This window comes from Prunus dulcis, chromosome 7, assembly GCF_902201215.1.
Source record: "Prunus dulcis chromosome 7, ALMONDv2, whole genome shotgun sequence".
In the NCBI taxonomy this organism is placed as follows: Eukaryota; Viridiplantae; Streptophyta; class Magnoliopsida; order Rosales; family Rosaceae; genus Prunus; species Prunus dulcis.
This window is the reverse complement of record NC_047656.1, coordinates 16,518,748-16,543,035: the sequence shown is the minus strand read 5'-3', so window position 1 is coordinate 16,543,035 and position 24,288 is coordinate 16,518,748. Positions and strand designations below refer to the sequence as shown.

Below are 24,288 nucleotides of genomic sequence, written 5' to 3'. Positions count from 1 at the left end.
TATAGTCAAATTACCATTTAGAAAATATATTTATAATGTTAGCCAAAAGGTTTTTATTTAAGGAAGCTCTCTCAAGTTAGGCTCCAATATTTTATTGGATGAACAATATTATTTTCAAGATACAAATAATCATTGCCACGAAAATTGTTGTAGGAATCATAAACAGCTAACTTAACTATGATGATTGACTTTATTTTTGTACGTGTGAGAGTATGCGTTTGTATATGCACATAAATCACAATTATCATTCTATTATATAAAAAAGTTACAATTATAGTCCGTTACATAAATAATAAGATAAAAGTTCATGTCTTGTTACGACATTGTAGGAGTTTGTTATGTATTTAATAAGTTGCTAAAACTAATTATTCGTTCATGTGATAGTCCACTTTGGATTTAGGTGAGGCATTCAGTTTTACAATTTTTGACCAAGGAAATTTTAATTCCAATGTGACATCTATATGCCATTAAATTTTTTTAAAATTTGAGAAAGAAAAAAAAACTTGGAATAATGCAATAAAGATTTTGGTAATCTCTATCTAAAAAGGAAGAAAAAAAAGGTTTTTGGTCATCTAGTAACAAAATATAGAAAAAGCCAACACGAAAGAAAGTAGAGAAAAAGAAAAAAGCTTGGCTTGGCAGGACTCTAGAGAAATGGGCAAGTGAAGGTAACCGTGAAACTAATCAAAAGTCTGCAACCTGAGAACCAAAAAAAAAAAAAAAAAAAAAAAAAACCTGTTCCAAAAAGTTCAAAGCCTGGGTTTTCATTTCATCCCATTCCCTCTTTCTGCCCACGGTTTTCTTGTCACTACTCAACTGGTAATGTAGTGTTGCTTACCCCACAACCATGATATTTCTTCCTTCCTTTACATGGATTCCAGTGACTGTGAACCCCATTTGCTGAGATCTCTCTTAGTCTTCAAGAACACCATCAACCAAGGTAAGCTTATCAAAACCCAGCATTCTCAGCAATCAATTTCAGCTGTTGCTCTCCAAAGATTAGTCCTTTATTGTTCTTCTTCTTGTTGGTTTTTTCTGTTGTCTTTTAAAAAGCTTTTTTTTTTTTTTTTTTGGTTGGGTTTTTGATAGAGTTGATCAGGAGCTTGCATGTGTACCGATTAGATGAGGGGAAGGAAAATGAGGTTGAGAGGGAGTTCGTGTTGTCCGCCAGTGAGCCATATGTGGAGTTACCAGCTGACCCGCTTCTTAGATTGATGAAATTTCCAGTTTCCCAAGTGCACGAAGGACATGTCAATGGTTGTTGGGTTTGCATATTTGCATTTCAGGCCAATTGTCCTCCTAATTTTACATGCATTCCTTCCATACTTTCAGTCTCCAGGTACCCAATTCAGTCTAACAAATAAATTCTGATGTTGTTTCTCTGTTTTTGCTTTCTTAAATTTGTTTGCTTTTATTTTGGTTTGGGGTGTGTCATTGTCTATGCTTTGCATTGTTAAACTTTGTAATAAAGTGGTTAATGATTTTCTTTCTGTACGTATATTTTCGAATGACTAACTTCATGTTTGGGCCTGCAAAGTAGAGAGATGGTTGGATAAGAAATTTATGGTTTCTCCATGGTGACAATCGGCAGTTTCTTCGAATATCTTTGTTATGTGCAGCTTTATCTTCCTTTCCAGGCATTCCCAATCCTAGTTAAGTAGGTACAGACAAAAGAGTAAAGATACCCTTTATATAAGGTTTTAGTGTACGAGAAATTCTTACATGGAATGGGTGTATAAAACGCCCTTTCACGCCTTCACCCTCACCCCTTACGTGCTGTATACCGGGCACATTCACACGTGTTGGTTACGTGACCAGTTATTATGAGGAGGGGTCAAGTGCTCTTCACACTAGGCCATTGTATGTAAGAATTTCCTGGATTGGCTTGCAAAGATTGGAGCATGGCCAAGTGGGCCACTTTATTAGTGTTGCAACTTGCTCATGATGATTTATGCTCTTTCAAACTTAAATGAGGAGTGTTGTAGAGTTTGATGTGGATCCCCTGAGGTTTTCATAGCAGTTTAACATAGATAGTATATATTTAAATTCACCTAAAAGGAGAAAATTCCTGGATTTTAACAGAATAACTTGCTCAATTAGCATAGGACATAAAAACACTTTTATGGAAAGTATTTTCCATTTCTAACATTCCTCTGCAAAACAATTCATCACATTTAATTGGTTGCTGAAGATATTACCCTTATTTGCTCTAGACCTAATCTCAACCCCAGCTCCAGCTACCCCACCCCACCTCTATCGAAAGTTTTGATCATTTCAAATTTCTTTGTTTTCTCTATAGTTTTGTTCATAATTCTAACAATCTTTCCTCCCAATTGATCAGAAATCTGAAGTTGAAGTCGATTCCAGCTTTGGCTAATGATCTTCAGATGATTTTCGAGTTGAGCAACAAAAAACCATTGCAAAGGTCAGGGGAGGAAACATGCCAAGGGAGTAATGACAATAACCATCAACTAATAAGAAGTTCGCCCATACTTGATCTGGATCTTAACAGTCTTCCATGTCCAGTCCCAATGTCCGAATCGTCTGAGAATCAAGAAATTGGAAGAAGTTTACCAGGTTAGTTGCCATTGTTTTCTATCTCTATTGCCGCACGAGTTGAACTTAAAAAAATATGTGAGAAGACACCAAACAAATTTCTATGCATTCTTCAGTATTTTCTTCTATGGCATTGCAGTAATATGGAGCTGAATCTAGAGTTTGTCTCAGCAGAAGCTTACTTTAGAATGCTAGAACTTAAAAGTTTCATTCATTTCCATAAACTGAAGCAACTAACAAGTGATATGTTTATTTTAAATCTGACTAACATTTGCTAATATATGAGGTAGTAAAAGACTGGATCTTTCATAGAAATTGATATTCAATAATATTTTGTCTTGAAAAAATGTTCTGCTCGTTATTTAAATTTGATATCTCATAGGTTAGGTGCAAGGTTGCAGGTATTATGGAGAAGAAGAAGAAAAGGGCACCAAGTGAACATGTAGCGAATATCGCTTTATCAGATCTGGCCAAGTATTTTGATCTCCCAATTGTGGAAGCTTCGAGAAATCTGAATGTTGGACTTACAGTACTTAAAAAGAAATGTAGAGAATTTGGTATTCCTCGGTGGCCACATAGGAAAATTAAATCGCTTGATGGTCTCATTCGTGATCTTCAGGTCGGACCTCATTTACCCTTCCTGATATGTTTTACTCACTTTTATTTTGAGTGATTATTGACATGCTTTTACTTAGTGGCACTATCAATCTCCCAAATCCAAAGAAAAAATGAGTGCCAACAAATTCACCAACATTAAAAAGATGAAAGATTATGTGTGTAATGAATGAAGTCCTTAATATGCACATTTGACATATTAGCAAATACAAGCGCACAGACGTGCATATATGGACACCTATTATCCGTGCACAGTTGTTTATGGATATGAATGTGCAGGAAGAGACAGAGATACAACAGCAGGAAAACCAGGCTGCAGCCTTGGCTGTTGCAAAGAGGCAAAGGATGTTGGAGAATGAAAAAGAAAGTATAGAGAGGAAACCCTTCTTGGAGATGAAGACCGAGACCAAGAAGTTCAGGCAAGATGTTTTCAAGAGAAGGCATAGAGCTAGACTTCTCAGAAGCCAGGGCCTATCGAACTCTGACAATTAGAACATCTGTATAAATATTAGGAGAGCTTTTGAACTCATTTCCAAATGGTAAAAACATCACTTTTGAAATTCTTGCATTGGTGTTCAAGGCCTTGAACCTCTCTTCTTTAGTTTCTGATATTTACTTTTTGGTAAACCAATGGATTTTTTCTGCAGTTTCTTACATTTATTAGTATTGTGTTTCCATCACAGTTTCATGGCATTTCCATTTCAGTTTTTTTTTAGTTCATTGTATCTTCGAGTCAACGAATTTCTTGTTTGACATGTCGTAGCTTCATGTATGCTTCCGTTCCATGTAAAAACACTGTAAATCTCAGTTTCTTGTTTGAAAAGCCCGAAACATGCATTCATCCCCCCTTGACGATTATCTTAAAACTCTGCTCTTTTTCCTTTTCCTCATTCCTTGAAAATAAAAAAAGAAAGTACGGCGTACATGACATTCATATTTGAAGAACATGTCTCCGTCGTACTTGAATATCTCCCCTGAGGAGAGAAATATATAATGTTTGATGGAACCTGCCTGGAAAGAAGCTTCTTCCCCCCCAGGGGCTGTGTGCGCAAGCGTGTGGTTGCCACGTCTCGGGCCTTGGTTACCTTAACATGTGTAAAACGTGGCAGTTGCGGCTGTCTATGTTTTTTCGGCTGCTGCTTGGCCATAATTGTGGCTGGGTTTGACTCACTCGGTTGAGGTTCAAGATTGCTAACCGAGGTCCGAGGATGTTTCTATCGCTTTTCTTCTTTCATATAGAAAAACAGTCTCTCAAAACATATATATACGTTTTAGGAAATTCAGAAAGACAAATCCTTTGTAATATATATTAAGGAAAATCCACGTTCAAATCCAAAAATAGATCCTCGTCAACCAAAATCCTTGAATCATTCTTTTATTATTATTTTGTTTTCTTTGGTCCTGTGCAAGAATAATTAGATCCCTCATTGAATCAAGGGATACATTTTCTACTAAAAGTGACCAATAGACCATAAGACTATGTCATAATTAACCATGATTTGCGTGCTTGCTAACAATATGCTAGTGGAAGAGAAAGCAATCAATCGTCAACTCCCTTTCATTTGCGTTTAATTTCATTTAATAAAAAAAGTTAAGCACGTTTCAAGTTACAATATTTTTTTTCCTTCTAGATATGTTACATGTTAGGTATGTCACACTAGTTCATCCTAATTTATCCGGAAGAAGACTTACATAGAAAGAGTACATATATGTCACTTGATGAAGAGAATAAATGTATAAACTTATATGAATCCGTGAGAGCTAAGTTTTTCTCATTCATGGTCATCCCCTGCTTAGGGCAAAATCAATGATGTCCTACGAGTGAGGATTGCTCTGTTGTAAGCCACTTTTTATAAGTTCTTTTTCTTTTTTCTTTTTCTTTTTATTTATAAAAATTATTTATTAAAGCCACTTTTGTAAGTTGAGTGGCCATCTATTTTGTCAACTGCATACATACATCACGTTGCCACTTCCACGTATGTACGGAGACCAAGCAAATTTTTACTTCTTGGTTTACTGAATGAAGACTAGTAACACTTGATTCAACCTTATTGACTTATTGTATGTTTTAATTTTAATTTTGAACCCAAAGAAAAAATAGATGCAGAATTTCCAATTGCGGGACCGACATTGCTCCTATAATCAAGCAGACAAATATCAACTTGTCGTGATATTTTGTGGGTTTATAGCAGTTCACGTTTAGGTACTCTAATACAATATATCTAGTAAAACAAGATACAATATTGAATGGGTGTTCTGTTTTTGTTTCTTATCCTAAGTCATAACATCAATATTCAAACATTTAGAGCATTTAAGTCAATGTTAAATTTAAAAGAGACGGATAAAGATAATCATGAGTAGACTATCAGATAAGATTTTATTGTTAAAAGTGTTGATTTTAAATAGTGAAATCACTCACTTATATATTGTAAGTTTTCGACGTGGTATTTTTACATTCTTCAATAATGCATGTTTTTTTTTTTTTTTTTTCAAATTATTAATTCAACAGGTTATGTTTTGTGAGTACCTCTATGCAATGTAACATTGTAAATATATTAAAGGCCGATGATAAAAATGTTGCTGCTGCTGCAAGCCTTGGTAGAAAACTCTGCTGTCACGCACAGAACGTCGATGATAACAGGGCGTTGACTCTCAAAAACCGGTTAAATATCTGTTGCTACAGAGCCTACAGTTGGTGCCTGCCATTGCTAACCAAGTAAAAAGAAAAAAAGCCTGGATAAAAAAAAAAAAAAAAAAAGTTGACTAAAGGAAGGAAACAAAGGATACAATTTACAAATAAAACAAGTATGAACACTTAAAAACTGAATTGAAAGTTTTGGTCTTTTAATGGCCAGAAGAACTATCCAAAGTCAGCCCGTTTAGAAATTAATAATGAAACAACCAAGTGGCTTCATGGCAACTCCCAAGAGCAGAAAGTCCCACACCCCAACTATATATAAAAGGCCAAGGCCAGCCAACGAGATGATTCCACTTCCATTCTCTTTATGCAGTCTTCTTCTCCTTTTTCCCCACAACTACCATTTGCAATTTATATACTCATCTTGTTCTCAATTCACTCCAAAGAAAATTAGTTAACAAAGATTGAGTAATGGGTATTTGCTGGACATCTCCTGCTTCTCCTCCTGATCCTCATCCTAACACCAACATATCATCAACTACAGGTACAGTTTGCTTCAACATTTGAACAAAGAAATTCAAAAGGGTCATGGAAAATTTCACAAATTTCTCTCATTTCTTCAAGCAACATACTTGGATCCTAATATTTTAACATGCTCTTACATGGGTTGTTTCCTTAATCATCAAAATCCATACATGATTGATGCTTGTTAACTCTGTGCCAATTGTTTTTCAGGGACATCTGGAAATCACAGCAGCGGCAGAAACATATTTTCAAACACAAGCAGCAGTGCAGGAAGAAGTCAATTTTCAGAGGCATCAAGCCCAAGAATGGAAGAGCCACAGCAAACCAATGGGCAGATTTTGGACTCACCCAACTTGAGATTTTTCACTTTTGCAGAGATGAAGGCTGCCACTAGGAATTTCAAGTCAGATGCAGTGCTGGGTGAGGGAGGGTTTGGGAGAGTTTTCAAAGGTTGGGTGGATGAGAAAACACTTGCACCTTCTAAGGTTGGCATTGGAATGATGGTTGCGATCAAGAAATTGAACCCAGAAAGCGTGCAAGGTTTTCAAGAGTGGCAGGTTCCGTTTTCAACTCTGATTGCATTATTGAGCATTTTTAATTAGGACCATTTGTATTTTTTATCCTATTTCTTCATCAAGACGGCAACTTTTTAAACGAACTGTCATGATTTGGCAAAGCCTTTGCCTTTAATTAGTATTATTACTGTTTTTTTCAATTTCATTGGAATTCAGCAGATGAAGATGTGGGTCCCACTTCAAAAAAAAATATTATATGTCCTTTTCCAATTGATTAAAAAGTTAGCTGTTGAGAAAGAGATGGTGAGCAAGTCATGAGGGAAAAGAATTCTACAATCATGAAGGATCAAGTCATGCATTGAATTAGTCATGTTACTCTTGTAATAGCGTTCAACTGGAAACTAGTTTTCTTAATAATCCCTGTCCTTTGCTTTGATAATGTATTTAAATTTTCTGCTATTGCTGACCACATTAGCATGACGGCATGCTGGGACTTCAACTCATTTTCATCTGGTAAACACTTTTTGTCTTGAGATCATTCAGCTTAAAAATCTAGTTCATTTTAACTCATTTATCCTTTAAATTCCAATCCTAGTTTGTGGTGTGATTTTAATTCCATATTTGTGACTGCCATCCTAGTTATAAAATTTGGCACATGCTGCATAACCCATTTTCTTCTTCCTGCATATTTTCAGAATTACATTTTCTGTTGAAACTAATTATGTTTTTTTGTTGTTGCCATGTTTGATAATGCAGTCAGAGGTGAACTTTCTAGGAAGGCTTTCTCATCCAAACCTTGTCAAGCTATTAGGATACTGTTGGGACGACAAGGAGCTTCTCCTTGTTTATGAGTTCATGCAGAAAGGAAGTTTGGAGAATCATCTTTTCAGAAGTATGAAATCAATGTGAAAACAGAGAACTTAAAAATTGAAGTTATTTGCTTGTTCAACATTTTGTTGACTTTAGAATTTCCATTTCGAGTAGGGAGCGCGGGCATTGAACCACTATCTTGGGACAGAAGGCTAAAAATAGCTACCGGAGCAGCTCGGGGCCTAGCCTTCTTACACGGTTCAGAAAAACAAATCATATACAGAGATTTCAAGGCCTCAAATATACTGCTTGATGGGGTTTGTACTCTTATTATATCTTGGCCTTTCTACCCCTCATTAGTATTATGTATTCTGCTCTATTATTTATCTACCTAAGAAGATAGGAACAATCGTAACATGTAAGAACATAGCTGCCCCGCTGTTTTTATAAAATTAAAAAAAAAAAAAAAAAAAAAAAATCTTCTGTACATGCGCATAACATTGATCAAACACTCTTTTCTTTTCTGCAGAATTTCAATGCAAAAATTTCAGATTTTGGATTGGCGAAATTGGGGCCGGCTGGTGGAGAGTCACATGTTTCGACTAGGATTATGGGCACCTATGGCTATGCTGCTCCAGAGTACATTGCAACAGGTAATGAATCTCTAACAAAAATGAAAGCTTTTTGGAAACTTCATATATGATGCATGGTTTAGAAAAATCCACTAATAATAAGATTCTTGATAAACCCTCTTTCTCACTACCAATACTTACTAGCCCTTGAGCCTTTGACTTTGAGAGTTTGGGTGCAACTACCAGGGTAAAAAGGGGTCTGATTTTGGAAACCAAACACAAAGAAACCAGAATATTTTATGTTTCGGCTAGGGGGATTGACAAACGAGACAGCTTTAAAATGCATTCTGTTATGAACATGCGTTTAAGATAAAATTAGTAAAAGAAGTCCAGCTTTATCTTCTTTTAGTATAGTAAATCCGCTGCCTAACATTCACGCCTCAAATCAACAGGTCATTTGTATGTGAAGAGCGATGTGTATGGCTTTGGAGTTGTGTTGCTTGAAATTCTGACAGGGTTACGAGCACTTGATACGAAGCGCCCTAAGGAGCAACAACAACTGGTAGAGTGGGCTAAACCACTTCTCCTTCATAAAAGAAAGCTGAAAAACATTCTGGATGTGCGGATGGAAGGTCAATATGCCTTCAAGGCAGCATTACAAGCAGCACAGATTACTCAAAAGTGCCTAGCACCGGATCCTAAAAGCCGGCCCTCCATGAAAGAAGTTGTGGAGGAATTGGAAAAGATTCAAGCAATCAAGGAGAAGCCAAAGCAATCCAGACTTGCATCTGCACAACCTACTTTTAGTTTTGGAAGCAATAAACAGTCTGTTCATCGGTCTCCGCTTCACGTTAGGTATCATGGCACTGAGTAAATGAGGTAAAATGTCAATTACATAGGAACCTGTCATCAAGACCAAGCTCTAAGGATACTGCTAGTTGGTATGTTCAGGCATCAAAATTTAAAATGCTTGAACATTCATCTTTTTCTTTCTCTTGTCAATTTCCATGGTGATTTTTTATTTTTTTGTGTAGCAATTGTGGAAATTCATAACCAATTTTGTACCTGTAGTCACCACCAGTTGTGATGAATTGGAGGATTGTTTGTTAAAACGTACAGTTTTTTTCTTTTTTTGCCAAGCAATCACAAATTCACAATATTCTTTAGTCTTCAGCAGAGCACAAATCTATAAAGCTCCACCTGTCAATCAACTATTGGTTTCACACATTATAATCATTGTTAACAACAATAATGCAATTACATGGAAATATTAAGCAGCTGGTGAGCATTTGGAACATGCAGGGTTGGTTTGTCGCCCAACCTATGCAACCACGGCACCAGATAATCCTAGAAAACAGGGCGAGAAGACAGTTCATGTTAATCGCATGCTGGTCTCGAAGATTAATATATTAAGTTTTGTTTAAACTGGTAATATGACTTTCATAACTGCAAAGAGAATGTTCAAACGCAATTGATGAATCATGTCCTTTAATTTTATGGATCACCTTAATTTTGTTCTAAGTTAAACATTCTTAACTAAAAACATTACAAAAACATTTCACAAAATATATCTTCGTTTTCTACAATAATACACTATTTGTATCGTATTTACGGACCACAATTATATAATCAACAACAAATTCAGTGTGCCACCAGTCTTGAGATCTCATTTCACACATCAGTTGATCGTATGATGTGACAATTTTTTAATATCAACGCATTCACGGCCATGTTTTAAAATTGTGGTGGCACTAGAATAATTATTTTTCTTTTTTAATTTAAAAAAAAAACCGAGAAATGACAAAGCGCGGCAGAAAATGTTAGAAAAGGGGGTGACGGAAGTACCTTTCCTTTTGGCTTCTTTTGAGTGCTTTTGTAACTTTGTAGTGTTGTGTATCTGTGTGTATGTATATGGGTGGATGCTTTTGGTTTCTCATTTTTATACGGAAAACCAAACATCACTTTCTTCTAAACTCTTCTTCTCACACTCGTATTTTACGTGGTTTTCTGTGTTCTTCACCATTATCCTCCATTTTCTACGATCACAGTTTTTCTTTTGCTTTTTAAAAATAAATGGGTGTTTTTGTGGCTCACTGGCTCACTCTATGTTATATATAGGCCTCAATTCTCTTAGTTCTTCATTGGGTCGCCAGAGGCCGACGCTCAGTGGCTCATTGATCAGTATATTCATGTAAGTCCTTTACGCTTATTAAGTTGCTTGTGTTGTGTGATTGGATTGGATGTTTCTTCATGAATATTTTCTTTTTCTTCTTTTGGCTGCTCTCAGAAACTTTAAATTTGTTTTTGGGTTTTATGTGTTCATTACTTGGAAGTTGGAACCCAAAATTAGCTTTTGACTGCTGAAATTACTTTTAATGCTATTTTTGGACTTGGTTGAGGTGGGTTTTCAGTTTTTACGTAAAAAAGACAGTAATTTTAACGTATTTGACTGAATTTCTCAAGTACATCTTTGTTGCTTGAGCTATTTTGTTGAACATGAAATTGATCACCGAGAAATATTGATATATAATATGACTTGAGGTTCTTGAATCCCGTGTAGTTGGGTGTCCTCCCTACTGTTTTGACAAATTGCTTCAGACAGGGGCCTGTTCGTATCATTTTCAAGGGCCATTTTCTGTTTTTGTTTTCTGTTTTCATGTGAAAACGTGTTCGGTGGGTTATTTTGAGAAACAAGCTCATACTGTTTTCTGAGAATGAAAGGTTTTCAGTCTCTAAGAATCAAAGTCAACTCTTCTCCATTAAATGAGCAAACAATCCAATCAAATTATATCCAAAACAATCAAATCTCCTCCTTCCAACCATAATCAGCCCCAAAATTTCAAGGAAAAAAAACTCATAATCACACAAATCTGCAACTGAGAAAAAAAGACAGAGAGGAAGAAGAAAAGAAAAAAAAAACAAAGAGAGGAAGAAAGAAAGGAAAGGAGGAAAAAAAAAAAAAAGGAGATCAAGATAGTTTTAGCTTTTAAAAAACAATATAATTTTTAATTTGTTAAATTTTAAATATTTTTTCAAAACATAAATTAGCAAAAATACTCTTGAAAAATAACTCACATAATATTATTCTCAATTTGTACTACCAGGTATGTTTCATTTTCTGAATATATTTTCTAATTAATCTACCAGAAGCATAATGCAAATTCGTTTTCTTTTTTTCATTCTTCGAAAATACTCTCAGAAAACTCTCTTGCCAAAAATGTTCTTTTTTTTCTTGTTTCTATGTATCTTTGCCTTGTTTTCCATTTTGGCCTTGTTCTCTCAAGCAAACAAACATGTCTTGAGAATTTTCTTCTATTTTTGGAGGGTGTTAAGTTTTCATGTTGACTGAGGTTTTATTAGTCTTCAGCATCAGCAGGGTCGGTTTCTGTGCCAGATCAGACGATGGAGAAAAGCGTTATTGGTGCAAGCCAAAGGTTGGGGGGTTTAGGTACTTTCTTGAGGAAATGTATGTTTAGCGTTGTATCTGTGGGCCCCATTCCTGAGCACATTGCCTTCATCATGGATGGGAACCGAAGGTATGCAAAGAGGAGGAACTTACCTGTAGCGGAAGGTCATAAAGCTGGATATTTGGCTCTCATGTCCATACTGAGGTACTGCTATGAATTGGGAGTCAAGTATGTAACAGTTTATGCCTTCAGCATTGACAATTTCAAGCGACGGCCAGAGGAGGTGCAAACTCTAATGGATCTGTTGCAGGAGAAGATTGAGGTGCTGCTTGAGAAAGAAAGTTTTGTTAACCAATATGGTATCAGAGTATATTTTATTGGTAACTTGAAACTTCTGAATGAGCCTGTCAGGGTTGCTGCTGAAAAGGCAATGAAGGCTACTGCCAACAACTCCAAGGCTGTGCTTTTGATCTGTGTGGCCTATACTTCATGTGATGAGATTGTTCATGCTGTACAAGAATCCTGCAATGAGAAAAGGAATGAAATTCAGGCATTGAATGGAACCAAGTTTAGCAATGGTGTGACTTATGGAGTTGAAAAGGGAGAGAAGATTAATGGTGTGATGGAGTGTGATCTTCATAAATCATGCAACGGCAGTTTGGATGGAGAAGCAGCATTAGATACCAGTAAACCTTGCAGTGAAAGAGATGAGGCGGATGAGAAGGAAAATACAACTGTTAATCATGTTGAAAAAGATAAAGGGCGTGAAGTTGCAAGTAGAATTTGCAATGGTCTGATTGAAGATGTTCAAGAGAGTGAGAAGTTGCCACACAAAATTCCTAATGTAAAGCTAGTCGATGTTGAGAAGCACCTGTACATGGCAGTGGCACCTGATCCAGACATTATGATCCGAACTTCGGGTGAGACCCGCCTGAGCAATTTCCTACTCTGGCAAACTTCTAACTGCCCATTGTACTCCCCTGCTGCTCTGTGGCCAGAGTTGGGCTTATGGCACCTGGTTTGGGCAGTTCTGAATTTCCAGAGAAACCACTACTATTTGGAGAAGAAAAGGAAGCAAATGTAACATTTTCAATGCCGCAGAGATTTTGCACATCATGTGGTAGCCATGCGTAGATATACAGGATAGTGCTTAATATTACCCTGGAAGCTTGGAAACCTTGGGAATGGGATACAAGCTGAAAATTTCCCTAATTATTTGCTAATTAGATTGAATGTAATAATAATAACAGTATATCCATGTTTATATTCTTATTAACCATCCTAATTTCGTGTTGCGATTTACAAGTTTAATGTCTAGTGGACTCTGGATCTGGCACCAATTTGGTTATTCAAATCACTTTGCTTGGATTTATAAATTTGTGATCAACAATTGTAATTGCAACTATATGCAGTCAAAGGCGGCTATAGCTTTTGAAAATGAAGCAGCAACCAAATCAACTTTTTGATAATTGTTCCAACCTAAAATTCACGGCAGAAATAAAGGCCACTTAATCAACCTAACCCCCCTTTCAATGGTCTTGATCAAAACCACCTAGTTTGTGTTTTCTGCATCGGATGCCAGATAATGCCGTGTTGACTGGAGTGAAACTTTTATATTGAGACAAAACAAAAACTCACACCACTGCTTTATGCTGGAACCAGACTTTCATGTAAATTCAGTCTTCTCAAGTTCTTTGCAGCATTGTATCTCTGCATTCTTAACTTTGTCATGGCTCTGTCTCTTCGTTTCTATGGAGTTTTTGTTGTTCTACTTGTTTCCCTCCTCGTAAGTAAAGCCTCCTCTACCTCTCACCACGAGCATCACCACCACCACCAACTCAAGTCCCTTCACTTCGCTCTCTTTCAACACGAAACCATAAACAGAACCGGATATATTGTAGTGAATGGTGTAGGTGGAGCAGGCATTAGTCAAACCACTACACCTTTTGGCACCGTGTTTGTTTTCCAGGATCCGATGACCGTCACAGCCAATCGATCTTCGAAAGTAGTTGGAATAGCTCAAGGAACCTCTGTCACCTCCAGCTTGGATGGGCTTCAGAGCATCTCAGTAGCTAAGATCACTTTGCGTTTAAAGCACCACTCTGGTTCTGTTTCCATAGTCGGAGGCACGCATAACGTTAAGCCCGCTGATCATCCTGTTGTGGGAGGCACTGGTGATTTCCTGTTTGTGCAAGGCTATGTGACATCATCCCCAGTCAATCTCAAGGGCCAAACCGTTGTCTACAAGATTGAATTTCACCTTTACTGGCCTCCATATGCAACTCAAGGTTCTTAGTGGTTTGATTAGTATCTCAACTTTAGCTTTAATGTTATTCTTATCTAAGGATGTAATAAGATCGATTAGATCATGGGTTATCTTTAAATCCATTTAATTTCAAAAATAAATTTACATATCATGAATCAAAATTTCGATCCTGTAATTAACATCATAATGAAGTTACAGAACTTCCAAGTTACAACTGACAAAAAAAAAATTGTATTTCAAGTAGGGTTTTCTGGAACGTATTAATAAGCTAGACCCTCCACGTCCATGATAACACCACCTGAAAAGCTTGAACAAGGTGCAAGCATTTACACAGAATGGAATGATGATAAGAAGGCACCACACCAACGCAGCAGGTGTTTACATGTGGTAAATTCAAGACCATATGGACTACAAATCAAAGAATTAAGTGCTGTGAAGCAAACAGGAAATGCTTCACAGGAAATTGAATTAACCATGACATTCTGAACCCAGAATCAACACCGAGGCTTGTGTAGACGGGGTCTATTGCAGAAGATACGCCCATTGGCCCTCACAAATGCAGCTATAGCAACACTTAGACCAGCCCATATCACTGAGAAGAACAAGTGCCGTAGATCGTACCTTACTGCAAAAGAATGGAAGACGGAAAAATCATTTGATTGCAGATTCGCAAAGATGTTTACAACTCTCTCCAGAAAAGAACCCACTATGAACCAACATTATACCAGTCCCATCCCACCCTTTCATCACCAAGCCATGAATTTCTCCAAATCTTATTTCGTCATAGTATAAACTGTTGATATTTACCTTGCCTCAATGACAATGTTGCGAAAAAGAACCCTGTCAAAACGAATGATAAAGCCAGTGGAAATGACTGCAAAATGAAATAAAGTGAGTTAAGAGGCCGATAAAGGTCATGAGTTGGGTAATAAAAAACGAAGTAATTAAGACGCAAAGTAGGATTTATTGTGAGATTTATGAAAAATTACCTTCGAAACTGTAATGAAAAATCCTAAAATCTTAATTAAAAAACTAATGGACACAAAGCTTCTACTTACAGCAACAGCCTCAAGTCCTCCCTTTTGAGATGATGGTGTCATATCTCTGCTGACAGAGACAATGTAATGTCCTTGCAGGAGGTCAATTGCATCCTTCAGGTATTTCCACCCAAAAAGAAAATATTCAATACTTAAAAAATGCGAGATTTATGCACAGAGAAAAGAAGAGATGATAAAAGGAAGCACACCAACCTGTTTGGTTCCATCAACAAAGTTATTAAAATAGTAGCGTAGAAGGGCATTGATTCCATCCTTAGCGATCCCTTGCATTGTTCGCTTCCCACATCTAATATCCAACCAAATAGAAAAAAATAAGAAAATTAAAAAATTTAATTGTCCAAAACAAAAGCTAAAAGTTTAAATCTTATTTTATGTCAGTTCTATACTGCTTGTCACATCATAAATATAGCTACATGAAAGAAATAACCATGCTCCCAAATATTCCAAAATTTTCCACCCATGTTTTCCTCAGTCAGAATCACATATTCTTGAATAAGAATGCATCACATGCAAAGACAAAGAATTTCAGAGTAGATCCACGTTCACGTACCTTACAAAATCCCCTTTCAAAGCAGCAGTGCCAGAATACTGGATGCTTATATCATCCCCGTGATTAGCCCACACTGGAAAAAAGAAAAAGTTGATAGCAACACACACATGTGCGTGCACAAACCCACAGACATGGTAAGCATTTTAACTCTAATCTTTATATGCTAGAGACACACACATACAGACGGTAGAAGAAAAGTAAGAGAAATGGATGTGCTCACGGATTTTAAAGCATTCGTCTAAATTGGGATGTGAGCTAATAGTTTCTTCAGCAGCAAAAATCCCAAGCCTTCTAAGTTGGCCTTCCAACATATTTCGGGCTATCATGCTCTGCAACCAATAACAATTTTAGGGAATGAGTTATGGCAAAAATATTGCATAACTAGAACCATCAAGGTGATTAAAAAATAGTAGAGTCTGGCTTTGGCTGCTTAACTAATATGGATTTTAATCATAGAAAAAAAGAAGTAATTATAAAAAAATATATTTAAAAAATGTGGCATATGTAAAAGTAGCCGCTTTCTGTGGAATTAATCTCACAACAGTCAAAACAATATGTATTTTTCTTGCTTGTATTTTCCTTGAAAATGAGAAAAACAAACTACTTTGGTTGTATTTTAACCTACCTGGGTAACATTTGTACGATCTAAGCAATCAATGCAATTGGTCCTTACAACTCCTAGTTGCTCCTTCATTTTCTCGCCCTTTTCATTCAATAGAAGATACCTGCATGTCAATCGTTGTAATAAGTGAAAAGAACTAAGATTACAGCGTGCTACTGTTAGGCATTGAATAAATAATTGACTTTTGATAAATACATCGTCATGCATATGCATGGGAGAAAAATCATTGAATATCAAAAGAAATAGGAGGAAAAATATGAGCTCTTTAGTTCATTTATCAACCAGCACTTTTAAAAGGAAATTTCTGATATTTTCTTAACAAACTATGAGGTTGCATAACAATTTTGGTCTTGGTGTTAGCTAACGTAAATGTTGTAGGTCCATTCGCTAACAAATTTAGATTTTTCTTTTGGGGTACAGTAGTAGTCTAACATTTGGTAATTATCAAGTTGATTTGTCACATACCATGCATCTATGCCATATCCACATCAGATATTAAACCTGTGAATATGTCCTCGTTGCATAGTATCACAGATTACAGCGTATTAAAAAGCCACCTATGCCTATACACCTATTAATTAGAAAAGTTAACTATGCCTACACATTTCTCTGCAGGATGCAACATGTCTAGGATTAATCTATTTCTGTGAAACTAACCCTCAAAATATAAATTTGAAAAGGACAAATGAAACAATGAAGTGATTTATACTCGAGCAAATGTCAAGGAGTTAAATTAATGGACCATTTGTTGAGAAACATACCCATTCCTGTCGAGGAAATCTACAATTTGTTCATAAAGGATTGAGAGGCGCTCAAAATGGACGTGCCCACAGATATGATGAAAATCGAAGTGCCAATATCTACAATATTCAGCAGGTCTCACCATGAAACATATCTATTACTACTGCCAAAGAAAAAAAAAGGAAGGGTGAAAAAGGATGAGGTGAAAGGTGCTTCTACCTTAGATCATCACTAACAATATGCTGCATTGCATTTGCAAATTTCTCACTCAAGCGTCCTTCACCTCCATGCTGGTAAGATAAGAAAGCATCATGAGAACACCCAAAATTGTATGCAAACCAACTTATGTGAATGTCAAATAATGAAAAGTTCAATAGTGTGTACAACTATGAATATACTGACCCACAAACTTGTGTGCATATCCACAATCTTTACATATATATATATACACACACACAGTTATTCTCTTATCCGGATGTCCGCACGTTATTATCGTGTGGATGCTATTGTAAACAGGCAAAAAAGCAGGGTAGTACAAAATACATGGCGTCCGCACGATAATAACATATGGATGTCCACATAGGAGAATTTCTGTATACATTTTATATATATATATATATATATATATATCATGCACGCATACATTTGTATGGAGTACACATGCATGCCTACTGGTTGTGTATTATCAGATAAGTTATTCCACAGAGTTTCGAAAAGAAAGAGCGCACCGTGTTCACAAGATCAATAGCTAACACAGCCCCATACTTTTTTCTTAAATCCAGAAAATGCCGCTCAGCCACTCGGGGCTGCATAACATTCAGTACACAACCAGTCAAATGGAGATAGAATGCTACAGAAAGAATCTTAGAATGTAGAAACAAATAACCATCAACTCACAGATTCCTCAAGTCGCACAAGTTCAAACTTAGGCTTATATGTTAAATCAACAATTTGCTCCCAAAGCAACGGAATTGACCCCCTAACCTGCAAAATGCAATTAACGATGTGTAAACCATTTAGACTGTTAACTTTACCATTTAGGACAGTTGATAAGAAACCCCCACAAAGAGGAACCAAGTAGATAAAAAATCCATAACATGATTGCATATGTACAGTTAGATATCATTTTACCTGGACAAATGATGCTGTAAACCCATTCAAGTGCATAATCTGCTCAGTTTCCACAAAATTTGCTACATACCCATCAGAATCAGCTCCTCTTCTCCACATCCGAGTGCCTTTCGAGAAATGCAAATTGTTAGACTAGATTAACAATGACATAAGTTTTATCTCTGATGGATTTCATGCCACTAACTGCATAAGATTATATAACCTCTACAATCCCAAGTTTTAGTATAAATATAATTCTGCTGAAAATGCATATGCTATCCACATATATCCGCACCAGAAATCACTAGATCTTTTACTTCCTCCTGAACAGAACAGATGCAACAGAGTTAAGTTCAGCACATCACTCTAGATGTTCTAGTACTTTCTTACTGTACCATTCAACTGTCCTCTTTCAGTTACGTATTGAAGTGAAGAGTAGTTGGTCCATAGTTCAAACACTTTTAAGTCCATGCCAAATTGATATTTTAAATATCCAAATCTTAAGTTCTCCCTCATAGATAGTATGGTACTAAAACTAACATCTGTACTATCCACATATCTGCAATTACATGTGTATGACAATTATAATATAAGAAGACCATAGCAATAAATAAATAACTGAAAAGTACAAGCTTTGAATACCATTTCTCCTAGTGCACCTCCTAGCAATCAGAGTAACATCAATAATATCTTTTCCAATGGCTGCTTGAAAGTGATGAAAGCCTGATGATCAATTAAGGAGAACCTTCCAATGGAAAAACAATTTATAATTCCAATACCAGCACACAAATGGCAATAAACAAACTAAACAACACACTTGTGTATGTTTATATTAAATGTATGCTCGTGCATCCATGTTCTATGCATGCATGCATGCATGTAAGCATGCATGAGAAACATCTAAAAAGTGAAAGCAAAAACGAGACAAGGATACTCCCTTGAACAATAGGAAGCAGATACGGGTCAAGCTGCAAGCAAAGACCGTATCAGTGCTCAGCAGTTAGTAAATTGGGAAGTAATAGTTCTGCAGAAAACTGAGCAGGTAACAGTAAAACTTGGCAACGACCTCACCTTACTATCGATAAGCCCTTCCAACATATAATTGTTCCAGAGAAATCTAGGCTCTGCCTGTGGCAAAACATTTGGAGATATGAGATTGAAACCATGAAGACCAAGCATAAAACATGGATATGTGAAACCATCATTTATACATAACTTTGGAAACAATAAAAAAATAGGATCAATTTCAGTCTTCCATTGTCAAACTCAAAACACTTCAGAGAAAATTAATAATAAAAGTCAGTCAGTTACTGCAAATTACCTGTCTCCAAAGTGGAAGCAATTTGGATTCATCACCTAAATCATGCAATCGCTGTGCACTGCAATTACACAAATTTTTTATCATAATGACTAGCACAATTTCGAGTCAAATATAATGTAACCCTACTTCTTCTTCTTGTTTCTCATGGGGGCTTAAGGGGAGGGTGGGCAATTTAACGTAAAAAACAGTTCACCTCAGCGTTAAATTGGTCTCGTATGAGAAATAAAGACCAGGAGTCCTCTCTGCTATATTTAGCAGCCCAGAAAACTCAGTCTCCATCTTTTTCTGCCAAGAAGGTATAACAATAATAGAGTTACATAAGCACTCCCAGATAAAGAAGAAAAAAAATCAATAGGAACCATATAAGAGAGACTAAAGAAGTGGTAAGAGGTAAAGCAACAAAAGATTTACCTGTTCTGTAGGGGAATTCTTTAAAGAGTGGTCACAGGGGAAAACCTTCAACGATGAAACTTTAAAGATAGGATGCCCCAAGTAAGAACCGACGCATTCACGGTCTGTTATAACCATCAAATATGATCCTGAAAGCATAATGGATTAAGATAAGAGAATTGGAAAAGCTGAAACTCCAGGGGCAGAAAGAATTATACAATTTCTCACAATACTTAGTAAGTGTGTAACAAAAAAAAGGATTGGTTAATGTACGAAGTCACATTATAAAAAATAAAATAAAAATGAAAAAACGGGGACATGGGTCTCAGATGGGCAACTAACCGGCATATAAATCATTACAAATATAAGATTCCAAATAAAAAAAAGATAGACAATGTTACCTGCCAAAAGCTTTAGAATTCCAACGACACCAAAAATAGTTCGAATTTTAGGAACCCGAACAGAGTTTGAATCTGGAAGCTTATCTGGAGAATTGGAAAACCCAAATACACAAAACAATAAAATGTCTAGCATTAAGCAAGAACTTACTTTACAAAAGGCCAAGAAAACCCACCAATGAGTTGCATAGACCCATCAACCCTACTAACTGCCAAAGAGGAACCATGAGAACCATCAGTGGGCTCAATCACATACTGATCCGGAAACTCCCATAGCCGCATTCGTGTGTATAGCTTCTGCCCAGAGTCAGCCTTCTCCATCATATTACTTGGTAAAAACCCAAACCACTGAAAATCAAACGTCACAAACAGACCCAATATTTCAATTTCATCTAAGAACTAACAGAGTTGAATAAATTTCAAATCTTTGTCCAAATTAAGAAACTGATCGAGACAAAACAGCATTACAATTTGATAAAGATACCTGTTTAGAGATCACCACGTGAAAATGGCGTGTAAAGGAAAAGAATAATAATGAGATCCAATCTCTCTCCAAATTCTTGTGAAAAAGCAATGAAAGAGATCAAAGAGCAAAGCTAAAGCTTTTGGGAGGTCTGACAAATCGACAAAGTAAAAGAAGAACTTGTGAGGCTAAGGCCGTGTTTGCCTGCGTGTCTTACAAAACGTATAAGCCGGTAACGGTCTCACTCTTCTCTCTCTTCTTCTCTTCCAAGCTTTAACGAAATTTTGGGCGGAAACTCTTATAACTGATTTTGCCCAAAACAGTGTCAGAGGACTTGAATTAATCAGAGAATTAAAAATTAAAAAACGAACGTGGAAATTTTTGATTGGTGGGTCAGCAAAGTATTTGGGGGACCCAGAGACTTGGTCGTTGTGGAAGTTGGATTGAACATCGTTAGATGTACATACTACTGCTGAACTTGGACGGTTACCCTTTTGGCACCGGTTGCACACGTGTCAACAGTTTTTACCCCTCTGGTGTGTAAACGGTAACACTCCTCTTTTTTCAATTTTGTTTGTTCGTGTATTTTACAATTTCCTCCTCTTTAATTAAATTTATTTTGTTCAATTACCATTCTAGGTTTTTTAATTTATTTTTGTTCAATTATCATTTTAGGGTCGTCAAAAAGCTCTATATCCAAATTTAGATTCTTCGTACAAATTTTAAACTCGAAGCACTTAATGAAAGTAATTTTTGATCATAACATGAATCAACGAAAGATTCGAAAATATAATATCAACAAAAGATATCCAGACGTCTATATATATAAATATATGTACTAATTAAGTGTTTCGATATTAGGGTTTAAACAAACTACTTGAATTGATATTGAATTATGTCGTACTTCCACCGGCCTAAACCCTTCAAACTCACTGTCCATATATATCACACCAAGGCATCCCGCCTAACCTTAATTACAACTCCATATATATAGATGGTTTTCCTTTTTAAGCTGGATATTATACCATACGTGCATGTATATAGTTATGACCCCACATTCATGAAATCCAACGAAGAAATGTTTGGTTTTTGTTTTTGAGCAACAGACACTAAAAAAACCATGAAACGAAACACGTATATCAAAACAAAAATTATATACATTTAATAATAAAGAATATAGAGAAGAAATAGACTTAACATCGATAGACTCAAACATATATTAATCTGATCACCATCTCTCCGGCTGACGGCCACCGGTGATGAAATCATCAGGGCACACCTGTTACAGAGAAACAGTGACACAAACAAAGACACTAAAATTACTTAAGAAACGCCAACGCGCTTATTACGATCTATGCCAAATGCGCGTTACTTAACATGCATGCTTGCATGTATGATTAATTAACCAGTCTTGGCAGCGCCACCACTACTTCCGCCACCATCCTTATCCTCGTCTGGGGGAAGCATGTTGAGGTCGAAGCCGCCGCCGCCACCACCTTCATTTTCTTCTTCTGGATCACTTGCCTCATTCAGATCAAACCCACGCAGCGCACCGAGCCTTTCCCCTACACAAACCAAGAACATCGATTAAAGATTATAAAAAAAATTGATTAATTAATGTTTAATGTTACAGCGCATCCATGCATGCAGTGCCATTTGTTGGTTGATATATTATTTATACCTTGTTGCAGGGCTCGCTGTGCTTCTTCGAATCCTGGGGGCGGGAAGCAGCCCCTCCATTGACGCTCTGGGTGGCAACGCATGTGCCCAAACAATGCTTTCCACGAGGAAAAGTTTGAGCGTTTGCATACGCTGCAAACCGGGCTCACTCCTTCTGGGGCGGTTATCTCCGCTTTGCGCTTGGCCCGTGGTGGCGAGCCGCTGCTGCTGCCAGGAATCATGCTCCCTCCTGCGGTCCCTGACCCTCCTCCTATAGTGATTTCCACACTGAGAGGAGTGAAATTTCTTCCACCGATCTGAGTGATTTGTCCCTCTCCAGGAGAAGCGGCAAAGGACGATGACCCTCTCCCAGAAGAGGGTGATCCTCTGCCACCAGGAGGAGACTTTCTGCCAGAGGGCGAAGCCCTCCTAGGGTTGGATGACCCTCTGCCAGATGGTCCTCTATTGAGACCAGGAGGACTCACAGATGACCCTCTAGCAACATTGAGTTGAACAGTGCTCGGAGGGGGAGGGTTTGGAAATGATGGAGTACCAGTAGCAGCAACACCCGTAACGTTGTCGTTACCGGGTTGCTGCTGTCCCTCAGCGGAGGAGGCTAGGCGGTTGGTGTTGTTTGTGGTGGTGTTCTGCTGGTTAGCCATGGTGTCGTGAGAAAAATAGGTAACTATATGTCCGTGCGCACATGGTGCTCAAAATGTTTATATAATATTTGGTTGGCAAAACCTTGAACTTTGTTTACAACGAGTTAGGGTTGTAAAGGATGCGTCTCTCAATCTCAATGCGCACATGGTGTTCTGTATAAAGGATGCGTCTCTCAATCTCAATGGGCACTGCTGCAATGCGACTCTTCATGTTGTAATGGGAACTTCTGGAAAATAATATGCAGCGCCCCACTTTGTGTAGGGTTGTGTTCTTTCAATATCGACCGTTGAGGTTCATGTGTGATCCATCACACGGTGGTGAGTGGTGGTCAACGCATGAAGGTACGGCCACATCGCCAATCACGATTGGGTACCTTTTCATAGAGGCAGGAAGCGAACCGGTTGGGGATGAGAGACGCAATGAAAGCTTTGGTTATTGAAATGACAATTATGACCTTGGGAAAATAATAGTGGCAAGTACACCAAATATGGAAAATTCTTCGTTTGTAACAAGCTAAGATACATTGCACCTCTAATTCGAATTTGGAAAATGGGTAATTAGTATTAAATTACCGCACATGAGCTAAGTATCACTTGTCATATTACTTGTCTAACCAGATATGGTATGTCCATAAATTTCATACAACAAAGTGAGAAGTAGATATATTTATGAGTTGGCCAAATTCAACTTCAATGACTAATTAACATGTCATATGTATTGACCAGCTTTCGGAATTTTTTTCTTTTCAATGTTGAAATAGGTCTCAAGTTGTTGGAGTCATCTCTTAGTTATTGGTTAAAAGAAAAATTACATGTCAACGAGGGATGATTGAGTTAGTAAGGATTGTTCTCTTTGCTATCAAGGCCTATTTTCGAGTCTCACTGCTGATAATCCCTTTTGATGGGTAATCTGTAAAAACCAAAAAAGAAGCTAAGACTCCCTATGTAAGTCCTCAAAGAGACTTTGGTATGCCCTGGTCTAGGAATCGGGTACCCTCTTCTCCCATAAACTTTCGTTCATCCAAAAAAATAAAAAAAAAAAAGTACATGACGCTATTGGGTTGAACTGGATTGATTAGGTCAATGACGAATCGGCTATTTGCAACTTTGTCAATAAGCTCATACCAAATTATCAAATCATTTCTAACATTAGACAACTTCCACTTGGCTAATTAGGATTAACTAAATGAGGGAATACTTTGAATTAGTTCAATATTTTGGCATCCGAATAAATTAAAGAGAGAGATAAGTTAAATGAGTTAATCATGAGTTCGGTCAGTTGAACGACATGTCGTTTGGTTAATTTTTTTTAAAATTATTGGGTTCGTTCGAAATTGAACCTCACTAGACAAGTTATTCTGACACGAGAAAAAAAAATATGGGACATTTGTAAAATTTTGCAAGCACTCC

The 24,288-nt window shown here is 36.9% G+C and overlaps 6 protein-coding genes across 7 annotated transcripts; 4 read left to right on the top strand and 2 right to left on the bottom strand.

Moving 5' to 3' along the window:
* Positions 1-720: 720 nt before the first annotated feature.
* Positions 721-3,864, top strand: LOC117634685 (protein RKD5). Its single transcript, XM_034368872.1, has 5 exons — positions 721-940; positions 1,090-1,339; positions 2,342-2,577; positions 2,958-3,175; positions 3,451-3,864. Exons 1-5 carry the CDS (start codon positions 871-873, stop codon positions 3,661-3,663), a joined length of 987 nt encoding a protein of 328 aa, XP_034224763.1. The 5' UTR covers positions 721-870; the 3' UTR covers positions 3,664-3,864.
* A 2,169-nt stretch (positions 3,865-6,033) lies between these two features.
* On the top strand, positions 6,034-9,397 carry LOC117634751 (probable serine/threonine-protein kinase PIX13). Its single transcript, XM_034368965.1, has 6 exons — positions 6,034-6,353; positions 6,545-6,891; positions 7,606-7,741; positions 7,834-7,976; positions 8,189-8,312; positions 8,684-9,397. The coding sequence occupies exons 1-6, from the start codon at positions 6,281-6,283 to the stop codon at positions 9,103-9,105; spliced, it is 1,245 nt and encodes a 414-aa protein (XP_034224856.1). The 5' UTR covers positions 6,034-6,280; the 3' UTR covers positions 9,106-9,397.
* A 791-nt stretch (positions 9,398-10,188) lies between these two features.
* On the top strand, positions 10,189-12,978 carry LOC117634752 (rubber cis-polyprenyltransferase HRT2-like). Of its 2 annotated transcripts, none has more exons than XM_034368966.1 (2): positions 10,189-10,422; positions 11,599-12,978. In XM_034368966.1, exon 2 carries the CDS (start codon positions 11,634-11,636, stop codon positions 12,720-12,722), a length of 1,089 nt encoding a protein of 362 aa, XP_034224857.1. In that variant the 5' UTR covers positions 10,189-10,422; positions 11,599-11,633; the 3' UTR covers positions 12,723-12,978. The 2 variants fall into 2 exon arrangements, with proteins under 2 accessions (XP_034224857.1, XP_034224858.1); XM_034368967.1 differs by having other exon boundaries at positions 11,592-12,978.
* A 235-nt stretch (positions 12,979-13,213) lies between these two features.
* Positions 13,214-14,050, top strand: LOC117634753 (dirigent protein 19-like). The gene has a single exon (XM_034368968.1). The coding sequence runs from the start codon at positions 13,368-13,370 to the stop codon at positions 13,932-13,934; it is 567 nt and encodes a 188-aa protein (XP_034224859.1). The 5' UTR covers positions 13,214-13,367; the 3' UTR covers positions 13,935-14,050.
* A 5-nt stretch (positions 14,051-14,055) lies between these two features.
* LOC117634750 (phosphoinositide phosphatase SAC6) lies at positions 14,056-20,825 on the bottom strand. The gene is made up of 21 exons (XM_034368963.1): positions 20,579-20,825; positions 20,271-20,442; positions 20,098-20,181; positions 19,718-19,845; positions 19,500-19,591; positions 19,307-19,364; positions 19,057-19,113; positions 18,920-18,953; positions 18,628-18,708; positions 18,007-18,113; positions 17,773-17,859; positions 17,604-17,681; positions 17,095-17,165; positions 16,896-16,994; positions 16,138-16,237; positions 15,733-15,841; positions 15,513-15,585; positions 15,155-15,248; positions 14,963-15,055; positions 14,712-14,778; positions 14,056-14,529 (listed from the first exon to the last, which is right to left on the bottom strand). The coding sequence occupies exons 2-21, from the start codon at positions 20,416-20,418 to the stop codon at positions 14,399-14,401; spliced, it is 1,791 nt and encodes a 596-aa protein (XP_034224854.1). The 5' UTR covers positions 20,419-20,442; positions 20,579-20,825; the 3' UTR covers positions 14,056-14,398.
* Positions 20,826-21,764: 939 nt separating this feature from the next.
* LOC117635893 (CCR4-NOT transcription complex subunit 3) lies at positions 21,765-22,896 on the bottom strand. The gene is made up of 2 exons (XM_034370268.1): positions 22,239-22,896; positions 21,765-22,122 (listed from the first exon to the last, which is right to left on the bottom strand). The coding sequence occupies exons 1-2, from the start codon at positions 22,876-22,878 to the stop codon at positions 21,959-21,961; spliced, it is 804 nt and encodes a 267-aa protein (XP_034226159.1). The 5' UTR covers positions 22,879-22,896; the 3' UTR covers positions 21,765-21,958.
* Between the last annotated feature and the right edge of the window lie 1,392 nt (positions 22,897-24,288).

What these genes read in the sequence shown, in the direction of transcription:
- LOC117634685 (XM_034368872.1), top strand. Translation starts at nt 871, where the DNA reads ATGGATTCCAGTGACTGTGAACCCCATTTGCTGAGATCTCTCTTAGTC. An exon ending in CAAGAACACCATCAACCAAG is followed by an intron (nt 941 to 1,089) that starts GTAAGCTTATCA and finishes GGTTTTTGATAG; the next exon opens with AGTTGATCAGGAGCTTGCAT. An exon ending in GTCTCATTCGTGATCTTCAG is followed by an intron (nt 3,176 to 3,450) that starts GTCGGACCTCAT and finishes ATGAATGTGCAG; the next exon opens with GAAGAGACAGAGATACAACA.
- LOC117634751 (XM_034368965.1), top strand. Translation starts at nt 6,281, where the DNA reads ATGGGTATTTGCTGGACATCTCCTGCTTCTCCTCCTGATCCTCATCCT. An exon ending in CAACATATCATCAACTACAG is followed by an intron (nt 6,354 to 6,544) that starts GTACAGTTTGCT and finishes ATTGTTTTTCAG; the next exon opens with GGACATCTGGAAATCACAGC. An exon ending in CAAATATACTGCTTGATGGG is followed by an intron (nt 7,977 to 8,188) that starts GTTTGTACTCTT and finishes TCTTTTCTGCAG; the next exon opens with AATTTCAATGCAAAAATTTC.
- LOC117634752 (XM_034368966.1), top strand. Translation starts at nt 11,634, where the DNA reads ATGGAGAAAAGCGTTATTGGTGCAAGCCAAAGGTTGGGGGGTTTAGGT.
- LOC117634753 (XM_034368968.1), top strand. Translation starts at nt 13,368, where the DNA reads ATGGCTCTGTCTCTTCGTTTCTATGGAGTTTTTGTTGTTCTACTTGTT.
- LOC117634750 (XM_034368963.1), bottom strand. Translation starts at nt 20,418, where the DNA reads ATGATGGAGAAGGCTGACTCTGGGCAGAAGCTATACACACGAATGCGG. An exon ending in AATTCTAAAGCTTTTGGCAG is followed by an intron (nt 19,846 to 20,097) that starts GTAACATTGTCT and finishes TTATGCTTTCAG; the next exon opens with GATCATATTTGATGGTTATA. An exon ending in CTATTGATCTTGTGAACACG is followed by an intron (nt 17,166 to 17,603) that starts GTGCGCTCTTTC and finishes TTATCTTACCAG; the next exon opens with CATGGAGGTGAAGGACGCTT.
- LOC117635893 (XM_034370268.1), bottom strand. Translation starts at nt 22,878, where the DNA reads ATGGCTAACCAGCAGAACACCACCACAAACAACACCAACCGCCTAGCC. An exon ending in ACAGCGAGCCCTGCAACAAG is followed by an intron (nt 22,123 to 22,238) that starts GTATAAATAATA and finishes TGGTTTGTGTAG; the next exon opens with GGGAAAGGCTCGGTGCGCTG.